Consider the following 14,409-nt stretch of genomic DNA (forward strand, 5'->3'; position numbering starts at 1 on the left):
TTCTAAGGTGACACCGAGGTCCATAGCGTGAGCACCTTGAGGTACCCCTCCTGGATTTCGCTTTTACACAAACAGTTGCCAAATTTTTACGGTTGAGGGTTGACCTCCATCCCTCCTTTTCTTCCATCCTCAGCGACTTCCTTCTAGGTAGGGAATTAGGTTTTGTTCATATTTGGCACAATAGTTTTTATTTTAGCACAAAAGAAACTCACTTTTGGGTTTCAGTGTCCTCTAAAGATATCCTTGAAGCTTCTGTACTATGGGCCTAAGAACGGTGAGCCCATAATATTCACTTTAAATATTGCTGTTTAATTATAACTTGTGTTACGTTCATAAGCATTAAAGGTCCTGTATGCCACGGCATGACTCAATTTGACTATTTTACATTTATTAGACAATATAAATTAACAAGAATCAATACAAAAACCAGCTCCTATACAAGTAATGTGCGTTAACTTTAATTGAAAATGTTTACAAAACATTAACAACATAAGTCAATTCCTATTTTATATACCTTAGTATTTCATATGTTGCTGTTGTTCCTTTCACCAAGTAGAGTGGCTATTGAGTCCAACTTAGATAACTGTTCTGTGAGCAGATCATTTTGTTTGCACATGAAATTTAATTGTTGCTGTCTATAGATCTGAGTGGTTGTAATTTGTTGCTCATACAAGGCATTAAATTTGGCGAGGTGATTGTTCAAAATGTCAAGTCTACTCAATAAACATTTGCGATGGCTTTTTTGTTTTTGTTTGTCCTGCAATCTTTCACTTTGTGGAACATCAAACACATACTGCTGATGATCCATATTTCTTGTACCGTATACTGTACGATTGTGTAATGCAGGAGCTGGAGGAACAACAGCAGCATCTGTAACATCAGAATCAGCTACTCCAGCACTTTCTGGTGCAACAGAGTTAGCACAGTTAGTAAAAGGTTCTGCTGCAGAGGAGTTACCAACTAGATGAGAAGAGAGCTGTTGATAAAAAGTTATAGGGGCATCCATGTTTGTGGTGTTCTCATCTTCATCTGTGTCCAGATCGAATCCCTGAGCAGTTACAGAAAGTCCACTCTCACTTGAGTTTTCGGAGTACAAGAGTAATGTTCCGGGTTGCTCTGTTTAGGAAATAGCAACAATTGAGTGGTTCATTTTCAAAAATTCATGTAAGTGTATGAATCCAAAATTATTTGGATGGTATTAAGGTATAATCCCTATCAGGGTTTCATTGCGGTCTGTGTCCCTGCTGGGGAGACCCAAACTCTCTCTATCTGCACTAGTGACCCTTTCAACCAGGACTAAAAATGAGCAAAAATCTAAAATTTCGAGTTTTCTTCAGAACAGAAAACAGGTACATTTTGTATTTGGGACACTTTGTATGGTAACAACTAAGAGCATAACCTTCACTTTGAGGATATTTTTTCCCACTTCCATTTCTAACTAAAGGACAGGAAATGAATGGTAATCACCCTAATGGCATACAGGTGGCATAAAAACCTGACCGGTATTTTAACCAGGTAAATATATTAAAAAGGTGACAACTAAAAATGGGTGCACTTGCATGCTGCTATGTTTGTGCTATTGAATGCTATAAGACTACTAAACTTACAAATCGGATCGCTCACACCTAAACACACTCTCTAAACGTGTATCAATGTGCAAAATTACATTCAAAAGTGGTGCCACGCTCCCAAATGCTAATGTGCTAGCATCCCTTTAAATCTGATCGCATGGCAATTTTCAGAATCAGCATATCATATCAAACCATATATAACATTAACAAAACTAAACAAACAATGCATCAGTCCATAAAGTGTCCTTTGGTATGAATTTGCTTGCATATGCTTAATCTTTCATAAAAAAACAGGCTTTTTTATTAGGCACCAAATATAAAAACACTCATATTTTCCTGGTGCTTAGAGTGCACCAAACTGTAAAAAGCATTCAGTCCACACAGTGCGAGTATAAGACAATCAGACAGTATTACCAGAGTATGCTCACAATGCGAGCCTCAGCATGATGACAGATTGGCCCTTCCCCTACGTGCTATGCCACAGGATCACGTTGCTTCCTCAGGGAGATTCTATCTTTATGATTTGGGCGTATGGAGATAAGTGTAAGAGAAGGAGGATTGCCACCAAAGTAGTGAAACAGCATAAAACAGATCTCCAGAGAGGGAAGGAAAGCGCATATAGACCATTGGTTGGTCTTATCCCCCAGATGAGGGCACATCGGATGAGGGGATTATCACTAATGTATGTGGATGATTGGAGCACATAGTGGTGAACACCAATTAACCACTTAAGCCCCGGAGGATTTGGCTGCTCAAAGACCAGGGCCTATTTTGCGATTCGGCACTGCGTGATTTTTACGGACAATTGCGCGGTCGTACACAAATGAAATTGACGTCCTTTTTTTCCCACAAACAGAGCTTTCTTATGGTGATATTTGATCACCTGTGGGATTTTTACTTTTTGCGCTATAAACAAAAAAAGAGCGACAATTTTGAAAAAATAACAATATTTTTCACTTTTTTTTTTATATGAAATCCCCCCCCCAAAAAAATTTTTAAAATCAAAGTTTTTTAACATATTAGGCCAATTTGTTTTCTGCTACATATTTTTGGTGAAAAAATCGCAATAAGCGTATTTTGATTGGTTTGCGCAAAAGTTATTGCGTTTACTAACTACGGGAAAGATTTATGTAATTTTTATAGTTTTTTTTTTAACTAGTAATGGCGGCTATCTGCGATTTTTTTTGCGGGACTGTGACATTGCTGCGGACAGATCGGACCCTTGACTGACATTTAAGACACTTTTGGGGGTACCAGTGACATTACTATAGTAATCAGTGCTATAAATATGCACTGTTACTGTAAAAATGACACTGGTGATCAGTGGGTTAAATGTATCTCTAGGGGCGTGATTCTAACTGTGGGGGGGCATGGTTTGTGATGTAACCACAGAGACATACAATCCTACATAGCAGGATCGTATAGTCTCTGCAGTTACACCAGGGAGAATGACAGGCGGCTTTGTTTACATTAGCCGCCTGCCTTTCTCCCTCTCCAGCGGGAGATTGCGAGTGGTTGGCGGACATCGGAGCCGCCGGTCACTTGCGCGCGGGGGGTTAGTGAACAAGGGGGGGCGGGAGCGCGCCTCCGGCGGCGTGCGCTCGCCCCTTAGAGGCTCGTGGGCGAGCGACGTAGCCCTACGTCGCTTTGCCCAGTAGGGGCTGACCGCTGCAGTAAATAGTCGTGCGGCGGTCGGCAAATGGTTAAGGAAGCAGCCGTTTGGATATGTGAATACAAGCCTGTTTCTTATGAAAGATTGAGCATATGCAAGCAAATTCATACCAAAGAAAACTTTATGGACTAATGCATTGTTTGTTTTGTTTTGTTTATGTTATATATGGTTTGATATGATATTCTGATTCTGAAAATTGCTATGCAAACAGATTTAAAGACATACTAGCACATTAGTATTTGGGAGCGTGAAACCACTTTTGAATAAAATATTAAAAAGGGAATACATAGTGGGGTTGACTTGCTAAAACTGGAGAGTGCAAAATCTGTGCCAGCTCTGCATAGAAACCAATCAGCTTCTGGGTTTTTTTATTTTTTGTCAAAGCCTTTAAAGCAGGCATGTCCAAAATGCGGCCCAGGGGCTGCATGCGGCTGGAACCGCAAGCAATGCGGCCCACTGCCCCCCGACAATTTCTTTTTTTGCTGGGGAGGAAGGAAGTCAAGTTGGGGGCACGGCCACAGAGGCTGCCTCGGAGGGGATCATCCACTAGTTGTGTTAAATTAGTGCTGGGGGCGGGGGGCTTTAGCATAGGAAGGGGGAAGCAGCATTTTATTACTTATATACCTTAACTATAGTAAATATTTTATATGCGGCCCGAGAAAATTTCTCTACACTCAATGTGGCCCAGAGAAGCCAAAAGGTTGGACACCCATACTTTAAAGCTTTATTGAACAAGCTGACATTAGAAGCAGATTGGCTACCATGCACAGCTGCACCAGATTTTGCACTCTCCAGTTTTAGTAACCAAACCCCAGTACAATGAAAAGCTCTATGATCAACATTTTAAAAAACACGGTACAATAGAAATCAGGGATGCAGCTTTTTTTTTATATATATCTTTATTACAATGCATAATAAATAGCTGCTGTAAACAAGTCATAGTTTGCATTTGCATAGTTTGTTTGTTGGTCCCAACACATGGCTTGTATGGTTTCCAGTAATGTATTAATTTTGGGTATAAATAGAAATGACCTCTATAGGAAAACTAACAAACCATAAGCAGAGGTTACCTTCAGTGAAAACCTTTTGTCAAAACGTTCATTGGATCCACAGATAGCGGCAGAGAACAAGCTTGATATTCTTTCCTGTGAAAGTGAAGCTCAACATGCAACCCCTCTCACCATCCTACGCGTCTTATTAGTCTCCTTTAATGGGACTGTTAGCTTTACGGACCAATACAGAGGCTTGAGGAGGCTAAAGGGGTTGCAAGGCGAAGCTCCACTTTTACAGGACATCTTCTGTACAAAAGCACAATCTATGATTTTCGACTCCTGGAAGTCATGAAAACATTGCTGGGCAAGGTGGTGTGTGTTGGGTCTCATGAGGCTAATGCATTAATTGATGAGGACAGTGCCTGGTTAAGACATATTCAAGAAAGAAAAAAAAAGTACATTGACACCTTTAAATGTTAAAAAAAGCAAACAAACACAAGTGATTGTGCAACTTACCCTTAACATGTTTTAAGGAATCATAGCCTCCGTCTATTCCAATAAATGATTCCTTATAAATATATGGTTTTAGCAATTCCTCATAGTCATGATAGAATATTTTTTTTCCTAGTATACTAACACCTGATCTCCTACAGACAAAAAGAAAAAAATTTGAGGAAATTTTTAGGTAATTAAAACATTAATAAAAAAGATACAATAAGCAACTATACCATAAGGATTATTTGAAAACGTGAATTACCTGCTTTGCTGTTCATCTGACATTTTTTTTCTCAAAGCAAATTTAATGTCATGAAATCTTTTTTTGACATGTTCGTGATGCCTAGGATAAACACCCAAGCTATTGACTGCAGCAGTGATTTTTAGCCAGGATGCATGCTTCCAGGCTGTATCTGTGGTGGCCAAATTGTTGCCAGCGAGTTTATTAAAAACCGGTATTAGATTCTCCACAAGGACCAAGTTTTCATGTGCAGTAAATTTGGCATTTCTGAGACGATGTCTTGGGTCCAGAGGTTTCTTTTTCCTGTGATGTTTTTCATTCATTAGTTCCCTCTCAAAATCCGATACATATTTGTCCTCATTAGCTCGCCTTTTGATGTTCTTGTGTCCTGCTGCTGCTTTTCTTGAGGTGTTAACCACTTTATTTTCTACCATTTGTGCAAGAGTGGTTTCAATTCTGCAAGTGTCTACAATCGGAATTAACTGTGTGGCCGCCTGAAGAAACATTAGTAAGAAAGCTTTTTCATCAAGATTAAGATGTTTTTCAAATATTTAAAAAATTACATATATCATGAGGACACTTAAAATGCTATAAGCAAAGAAAATAACTCCTACTAACTCCACAGTTCGGTTTATCACAACACTGATAAATTTGATAGATAATGGGGCTGATTTACTAAAACTGGAGAGTGCAATATCTGGTGCAGCTGTGCATTGTAGCCGATCAGCTTCTAACTTCAGCCTGTTTAATTAAAATGGTTGTAAAGGCAGAAGGCTTTTTACCTTCATGCTGTTCCCGGACTCCCTCTCCTCATTGATGAGTCGCAGCCAATGAGCCAATGAGGATGGATCAGGGGACTGGACCGGGCCACGACTCTATGAGTCGAATAGAGCAGGGCTCAAGAGCGAGCACGCACCAGTGTCCCCATAGCAAGCAGCTTGCTATTGGGGGCACTGATCAAGGGGGAGGGGCCAGGAGCGCCAAGGGACCAGAGAAGAAGATTATGGCTGCTCTGTGCAAAACCATTATACAAAGCAGGTAAGTATGACAAGTTTGTTATTTTTTTTTTTCAATTTAAAAAAAGCTGAACCTTTAATACCACTTTAAGCTTTGACAAAAAAAATGTGGTTTCTATGCGGAGTTGCACCAGATTTTGCACTCTCCCACTTTAGTAAATCAGCCCCAGTGACAACAACCAGCCAGGTTTAATCATTGAAACTAAAGTGAACTTTACTCTCTCAATCAACATGAACTATTTTTAATCTTTATGCAGCTAGAATTAGTAAATACATTAGGACAAAATATTATATATACACTTGTTTTAAGCTTTTTTACATTCTTTAGTTGTAACCTGGTTTCTGGTCGAGGCCAAAATGACTGGGTATTTTTTTCTTTCATTTGGAGGAGGGTGAGGAGCTTTGTCAGCTAAGCACGCCCTTCTGGCTGCATGCCTGAGCTAAAGCCAGGTGGCTTTCAGGAAGCAAATGCTATAGGAATTGTCTGCTCATACATCAAGCCTGCCACAACAATGTTTGGAGAGGGGGGGGGGGGGGTGTCTTACAACAACATAAACCATGGGGATAAGGATGGGTGAGTCTGCTTTGAATGATAAAATAAATGAAATAGTGTTTTTGGTTTGTGGTGCTCAGATACCGTTAAGTTCCAATTTAAATTAAGAGTTCAGTAACAATGGCTACATACTTCACAAGACAGCAATGGCATAGTGTGGGTGGGGGGCGGGGGGGGGTCACAGGGTCGGTTGACCCCGGTACACAATTCATCGAGGCACAAGATTAGTTAGGATTTAGGGTGAAAGGAGGCGGGAGATCGGTTTATGTGCGCTCCCATTCTGGTCCTGTCAGCAGCGCGCTCCCCCCTCTCACTCTCCTAAATTGTGTGGAGAGAGAGGACGGGCAGTGCGCTGCTAGGTGCAGATGAGGATGACCCAGAGTAATAGTAACCCATGCTATACCACTGCAGGACAGTTTGTGTGTGCATAATCCAATCACCCTGAAAAAAAAAAAAGACTGCAAGACAAGGACATATACAGTTAGGTCCATATATATTTGGACGCAGACACAATTTTAGTTTTCAGGTATTTACCAAAAAATATTCAAGCTATAGTTATATAATGGATATGGGCTGAAAGTGCACACTCACAGGTTTAATTTGAGAGTGTGTATATACAAATCAGAAGAAAGGGTTTAACCATTTCAATACAGGGCAGTTACACCCCCTTCCTGCCCAGGCCAATTTTCAGCTTTTAGCGCTGTTGCATTTTGAATGACAATTGGGCGGTCATGCAACACTGTACCTAAACCAAATTTATGTCATTTTTTCCCCCACAAATAGAGCTTTGTTTTGGTGGTATTTGATCACCGCAAGGTTTTTTCTTTTTTGCTACACAAATAAAAAAAGACCGAAAAGTTTTAAAAAACAAAAAAAAAATGTTATTGTTTATGTTATAAAATTTTGTAAATAGATACGTTTTCTCCTGCATTAATGAGGCAGCACTGACAGGCACTGATGAGGAGTCACTGATGGGGTGGCACTGATATATGGCACTGATATATGGCACTGATAGGTAGCACTGAAATGCTGCATTGGTGGGCACTGATAGGCGGCACTGATGGGCAGCACTGATAGGTGGCCCTGATGGGCACTGATGTGCGGCACTGATGGGCAATAATGGGCACTGGTGGGCAGCACTGATAGGTGGCAATGGTGGGCAGCATTGATGGGGAGGGCACCACTGGCAGGCTCATGGATGGGCATCCCTGGTGGCTCTAGTGGCACCCCCCCAAGGGTCTGCACTGGTAATCAATGCTCTGATTACCAGCACAGACCCCCCCCCCTGTCAGGAGAGCTGCAGATCGGCTCTCCTCTACTCGTGCCTGTCAGGCACGAACTGAGGAACGCCGATCAACAGCTCTTCCTATTTACTATGTGACCAGCTGTGATTGGACACAGCAGGTCACATGGTAAAAAGCCTACATAAGTAGGCTCTTTACCGAGATCGGAGATGCAGGGTGTCAGAGTGACACACCGCAGCACCGATCGATGCTCTTCGTGCCCCCCGGGGGCGCGTACAGTGCATTATCCTGCTCGATGTCATATGACGGCGGGTCAGGATAATGCAACCAACTTCTCGCCGTCAATTGTCTATAGGGCGGCCGAGAAGTGGTTAAGAATTACAGCTTTTAAGATTAACCACCCCCATTTTTCAAGGAAAAAAAGTAATTAGACGATTGAATCAAAAGCGGTTTAATGGCCAGGTGTGGGCTACTCCTTCATTATTTCTTCATCAATTAAGCAGGTAAAAGGTCTGGAGTTGATTCTAAGTGTGGTATTTGCATTTGAAATCTATTGCTGTGAACCTACATCATGCGTTAAAGGAGCTGTCCATGCAAGTGAAATAGGCCATTGTAAGGCTTCACAAATGAAACAAATCCATCAGGGAGGTAGCAGAAACATTAGGAGTCGCCAAATCAACAGTTTGGTACATTCTGAGGAAAGAAGAACACATTGGTGAGTTCAGCAACATAAAAAGGCCTGGACGTCCACGGAAGACAACAGTGGTGGATGATCTCAGGATCTGCTCTATGGTAAAGAAAAACCTATTCACAACATTCAGAAAAGTGAAGGACACTCTCCAGGAGGTGGGCGTAGCATTGTCAAAGTCTACAATCAAGAGAAGACTTCATGAGAGCAAATACAGGGGGTTTATCACAAGGTGAAGGTGCAAACCATTCATAAGCCTATAGAATAGAAAAGCCAGATTAGACTTTGCCAAAAAACATCAAATGGAGGGATAAAAATAAGATTAATTTGTACCAGAATGACAGGAACAAAAAAGTGTGGAGAAGGCTTGGAACAACTCATGATCCAAAGCACACAACATCATCTGTAATACATGGTAGAGGCAGTGTGATGGCATGGATATGCATGGCTTCCAGTAACACTGGGTCATTGGTGTTTATTGATGATGTGACAGAAGACAGAAGCAGCCGGATAAATTCTGCAGTGTTTAGAGATATACTGTCAACCCAGATTCAGCCAAATGCAGCAAAGTTAATTGGACGGCGCTCCAAAGTACAGATGGACAATGATCCAAAACACACTCCAAAAGCAACCTAGGAGCTTTTGAAGGAAAATAAGTGGAATATTCTGCAATGTCCGAGTCATTCACCTGATCTCAACCCAATTGAGCATGCATTTCACTTGCTAAAGGCAAAACTAAAGGCAGAACCAACACAAACAAAGAACAACTGAAGGCAGCTGCAGTTAGAGCCTGGCAAAGCATTAGAAAGGAGGAAACCCAGTCATTGGTAATGTCCATGGGTTCCAGACTTCAGGTAGTCATTGCCAGTAAAGGATTCTCAACAAAATATTAAAAATGAACATTTTATTTATGATTATATTAATTTGTCCAATTACATCTGAGCCCCTGAAAATGGGGGGGTTGTGTTTAAAAATGGTTGCAGTTCCTAAAATGTGTACTTGATATTTATGTTCAACACTTTGAATTAAAGCTGCACTTCAAATTCATTTGGATTGTTTCATTTTAATTTTATTCTGGTGGCATACAGAGCCAAAAAGTATGAAATTGTGCCTGCGTCCAAATATATATATGGCCCTAACTGTAGCTGAAAATCAGCTCCGCTGAGATTTCCAGCATAGCACTATGGAGATCTGTTGGGAAGGGGCAGAGCAAGAACTGTAATTGATTATCACAATATAAAAAACAACAATATTGGAAGGTCTTAAAACCTGCCTAATCAATTGTTTCTAAGCTCACCACACAGGTTGTATTCTTTGGTAAATCTAAATGAGACAGTACAAAAGGTTGTGCAGTCAGATTTAGCTTTTGTCACAAAGGTGTGCCAAATCCATTAGAATTCGCATTCAGCAACTGTCCGCTTAGGTCAATGGGTAGCTTGAATAAAAAAATAATAAAAAAATAATAATAATAATTAGTTTATAGCAGCACAAGAGATCTTATAAATTTAACAAACAAGTTAATTTGGACAATTTATATACAATTCTTTTTTATTTTGAGCAAATTACCTTTCTATTAATGAGGTAAGGAGTAGGCAAGTTATCGTTAACTTCCACTTTCGCTACAGCTGCTACTGGTCTTGAACAATTAGGGGAGTTATGATGTTCTTCAACAACCACAGTTTTTCCTTGTTGTAAAGTATTTTTCTAGGATTAAAAATAAAAAAATAAAAAAATCCATCCACATTTTGCAAAAAATGCACTTTAGAAATTATTAAAATTTATTTTTAAAGTAATGTCATCCTCCCCTTTTCCCCTTTACATGCATGTAACCTAAAAGCAGATCTCGGATTATCAGCTGTGAAAGACTATTACTGGCCATAGATGGCTCAAAATTTGAGTCCTGGGTGGTGCTTGCTCAACAAATGCCAGAATGGAAATTGACCAAACAGTGACTGCATACTATTAGATGCAGTCACTGTACAGGTATTCAGGCAACTGTGAGTATTGCCTGTCCAGCATGGATAAGGGAATAAATTGATTTACTATTATTCAGCTGCAGGCTAAACAAGAGAACATTTAGTTGTGTATGGCCAGCTTATTTTTGCAGTGATTTTTTTTTTTTTTTTTACTGCACTGGCATAAATGGGAGTACTGACTGAAATATAAATTGTATGTCTGGAAAAGTGTTAATTTATACAGGTGATAGTACAGCTACTAGAAAAATATATGCATTTATGGAAGATAAGAGTCCAAAATAATTTATTGATATTGTGTTAAAAGACATCCAACGTGTTTAGGGGATCATAGGAACCCCCCCTTCATCAGGGCTTTAGATAAAAATGAGAACCTTGAGTTGACTAATTAGGCTTATCTGTTTGAATCTGTGCAGTGAAGCTGAATGCTGGATTAAGATTCCTGGCTTTATTATTAGGACTGGTCTTCATGCTTATATCTAGACCCAACTATATATTTATTTGATGCTTGTTGCCTTTTGGGATCCTGACTTTCTATCTACTACTTACCGTGTGATATACCACATCTGGGATAATCCCTCCAGCTGATTTTATTGTAGCATTTGTATCTTTGCACCTTCTACTCCTGAATAAGCAGAACTACGTGAAACATGTCGAGCTTTATCCAGTTCTGGACCGGAAGGATTTGCCCCCCTAATGACCAGGCCATTTTTTGCGATTCGGCACTGCGTTACTTAAATTGCGCAGTCGTGCGACGCTGTACCGAAATAAAATTGATGTCCTTTTTTTCCTCACAAATTGAGCTTTCTTTTGGTGGTATTTGATCACCTGTGCGATTTTTTTTTTTTGTTGCACTATAAACAAAAAATAAAACATTTACATTCTGCTATATAACATTCCCCCCCCCCCCCCCCCTCAGTGTGTAGTTATCTCATTGTTATATGTGTACCTGGCCACCACCCTCATTGACATAGGGTGCAGAATGCTACTGTGTTTTTATATGTTATGGTCTTAAGATTTTAATGTGCATGAATAGTTTTGTATTTTTTATATATAAACGTCTGATGGTGCCCAAGTCCATGGACTGCAGTCCAATTAAATTTTGGCTGTGTATATAGTATGTGTATAAACAATTTTGTGCCATATATACAGTACATGCACTAACCCATTATATATTATATATATATTTATCATCTTTTATTGTATTATATTTTCTACATGGATTGGCAATAGTCTCCTCTTTTGATTATCAATATTATACTGTAAGTACTGTCATTTTTATTATTGTGCTTTTTTTTTTATTACGTATAGAACAATTTATTCATCCTCTTTTAGGACATTTTCGGCTTAAGTGGACTCTGCAAACATTTGGCCCAAAAAGTATCACACATTTTGTCTACACTAAGATGGTGCTTAAATGCCCTTTCTAGTTGGGCACCATAAATATGGCAGTTCCTTTTTTTTCTGTCCCAAAATTGCGCCCGGAGACAGTCTGTTTGTTCTCTGATAATATGGCGCCCTAAAGCTTCCTTTATTTGATCTCCACCAAGATGGCGCCGCTATGCATTTTACATTTGTTCTCCATCAATATGGCGGTCACTGATTTTATATCATTCGAAATTGCCCCCAGGGTCTATTTATTCCGAAGTCTGTAAGTGTTATACAGGCTTGAGAAAGGGACAGGGATGCCCCAAAACATGTTGCCATGCCATCTCTGACACAATCACGCCATTCTAGTGCCCCTGCTTCCGCCTTGACAATCTTCATGCAGTCCACGGTGGTCCTTCGGGTTCTTGTCAAAAGACTATCTGCATAAGGAAGCACCCGGGCTGGGGAAAAGATAGCATCAACTGGAACGGCATTACATGCTGCTTTTTGGTCACACACTGTGAGTGCATATTATCTTTGTTTTTATGAGAACTAATAAACTACTTCACTTAGGGGGGTATTTACTAAAACTGGAGCACACAGAATCAGGTGTAGCTGTGCATAGTAACCAATCAGCTTCTAACTTCAGCTTGTTCAATAAAGCTTTGACAATACAACCTAGAAGCTGGCTGGTTGCTATGCACAGCTGCACCAGATTCTGTGTGCACCAGTTTTAGTAAACACCCCCCCCCCCCCAGTCGGTGGTGCTGTTACACTGCCCTTTGTCTTTTACAAATATGTGAGTCTGCAAACGGAGGTCACCCCAATCCTGCCATCTGGAAAGAACCTGTTGATGCTGACCTTGTTTATCCTTTACATTCATAGACTTTTGGATTATTATAATTATTAGGATTATGCCACACTTATAATTTCCCTTATATATGGTGACGGTTGCACACACTTTGGTTAAGTTTGAGCCTTTTTGGCGTTTTCTTCATATTGTCCACGGAGGAGTTGTGCGTTTACACGTACATACAAGTTCATAATTTAGGACTGACACAGACACAATGAAAGGTCTGCGCTTCATCACTGTTGTTGCATTTGAAAAAATGTGGGCACCCCCAGCTGCCTCCCTATTGGAAGGAGGAAAATTGTAGTACACACCTGTCTGTTTCTATTGTCTGTGTGGAGTCCAATGTTTGAATAAGGTGACTAGGAAAGAGGGGAAAGGAGGACAAACGGGAAAGAAGGAAAGAGGGCAAAAAAGGAAAGAGGGCAAAAAAGGAAAGAGGGGAAAGAAGGAAAGAGGGGAAAGGAGGAAAGAGGGGAAATGAGGAAAGAGGGGAAATGAGGAAAGAGGGGAAAGGAGGAATAAGGAAAGAGGGGAAAGGAGGAAAAAGGGGAAAGAAGGAAACCAAGTGAAAAGATAGCAAAGGGCAAAAGAGAGATGAAAAAAGTACAGTAAAGGGAGAACATGAGGAGATAAAGATGAAGGGAGAAATAAAGAGAAAGGGTGAGTTTGTAGAAAAGGGGGAAGAATTGTGACAAACACCAGAGGTAGAGAAGTGAGAACAGGTAATAAATACGGAGAACACAAGTGCAAGGGAGACACACATGCAGAAAATGGCCAGGAGAGAAAGTGCAGTAAAGTGCATAACCAGAAAATGCAGTAAGGTGTTTATAAAGATTATATAAAAAAAGTTTACAGAGAAAGGTTTCGACAAGCTTTATTATCACACCAATTACCTCTCGGGTTGATGATCTATCTTGAATTCCCACTGTGCTCTTCTTTGGCTGAGGATTTTCTTGAGACATCTATGGCCAAATGAACACAAACCAGCTTGTTACACGAAAGAGAGAGATATGTGAACAACTGGAAAGTAAATGCACTTCACTTATATTAAAAAAGATACCTCTTTAGCAGCACTTTTTACATCATCCAGTTCACACTTGGGGATAGAGCTGTCAATCTGCAGAGGCAATGACATGCAAAATGAGTGCACTCACGCTTCAGGAATGGCACACTGGCAGGGACAATGATGATCTTATGAACAGAACACTAAAGGTATCATATCAACGCACTTCAGGAAATTAAAAACTCCCCCCACTTCGGTCACCTGAAGGTACATAACTCCAGTTCATCTTTATGCTTCCAATGTCACTAGTGTCACTAGTGTATGCTTCCAATGTCACTATTGCAGATGTTGAGAATGAGGTACACAAAAAACTACAATAACTTAAGCTCCACAGACCCTCAATGTATTTTCGCCACAAGTAAAATCACAAAACTAGGGAGGTACAAAAGTTGCAAGTTTTGTCTTTGTTAACTAAAGGTTTTCTCTAAGTAAGCGTTTGCCAATTGGGGTTCCATGAGAACAAAATTGGGGTTCCACAGCGGTCTGCCACATCCAAGATGGCCACCGCCTGCTGGTACTGGAAGGTCGGAAACAGCAGAGATCACGTAACCATGATCTCATAAGAGATTACGCAACCGCGATCATGAGATCGCGGGAGCGGGATTTTTAACCCGGCCCTGACGTCAGCCCTGAATTTAGCCAGCCCGCCCTAGTGCACACCCTGCCGCCAGCCCTGCCAT

At 40.5% G+C, this 14,409-nt stretch overlaps 1 protein-coding gene across 1 annotated transcript; it reads right to left on the minus strand.

Annotated features, from left to right (window-relative positions):
• Window positions 1-367: 367 nt before the first annotated feature.
• LOC309558689 (uncharacterized protein) lies at window positions 368-13,801 on the minus strand (the record flags this gene model as incomplete). Its single annotated transcript, XM_082261747.1, has 6 exons — window positions 368-1,116; window positions 4,752-4,882; window positions 4,993-5,465; window positions 10,039-10,176; window positions 13,536-13,628; window positions 13,727-13,801. 6 exons carry the CDS (start codon window positions 13,799-13,801, stop codon window positions 524-526), a joined length of 1,503 nt encoding a protein of 500 aa, XP_082117873.1. The 3' UTR covers window positions 368-523.
• Between the last annotated feature and the right edge of the window lie 608 nt (window positions 13,802-14,409).

Source organism: Pelophylax lessonae (genome assembly GCF_965119305.1).
Source record: "Pelophylax lessonae genome assembly, chromosome: 6".
NCBI classification, from domain to species: Eukaryota; Metazoa; Chordata; class Amphibia; order Anura; family Ranidae; genus Pelophylax; species Pelophylax lessonae.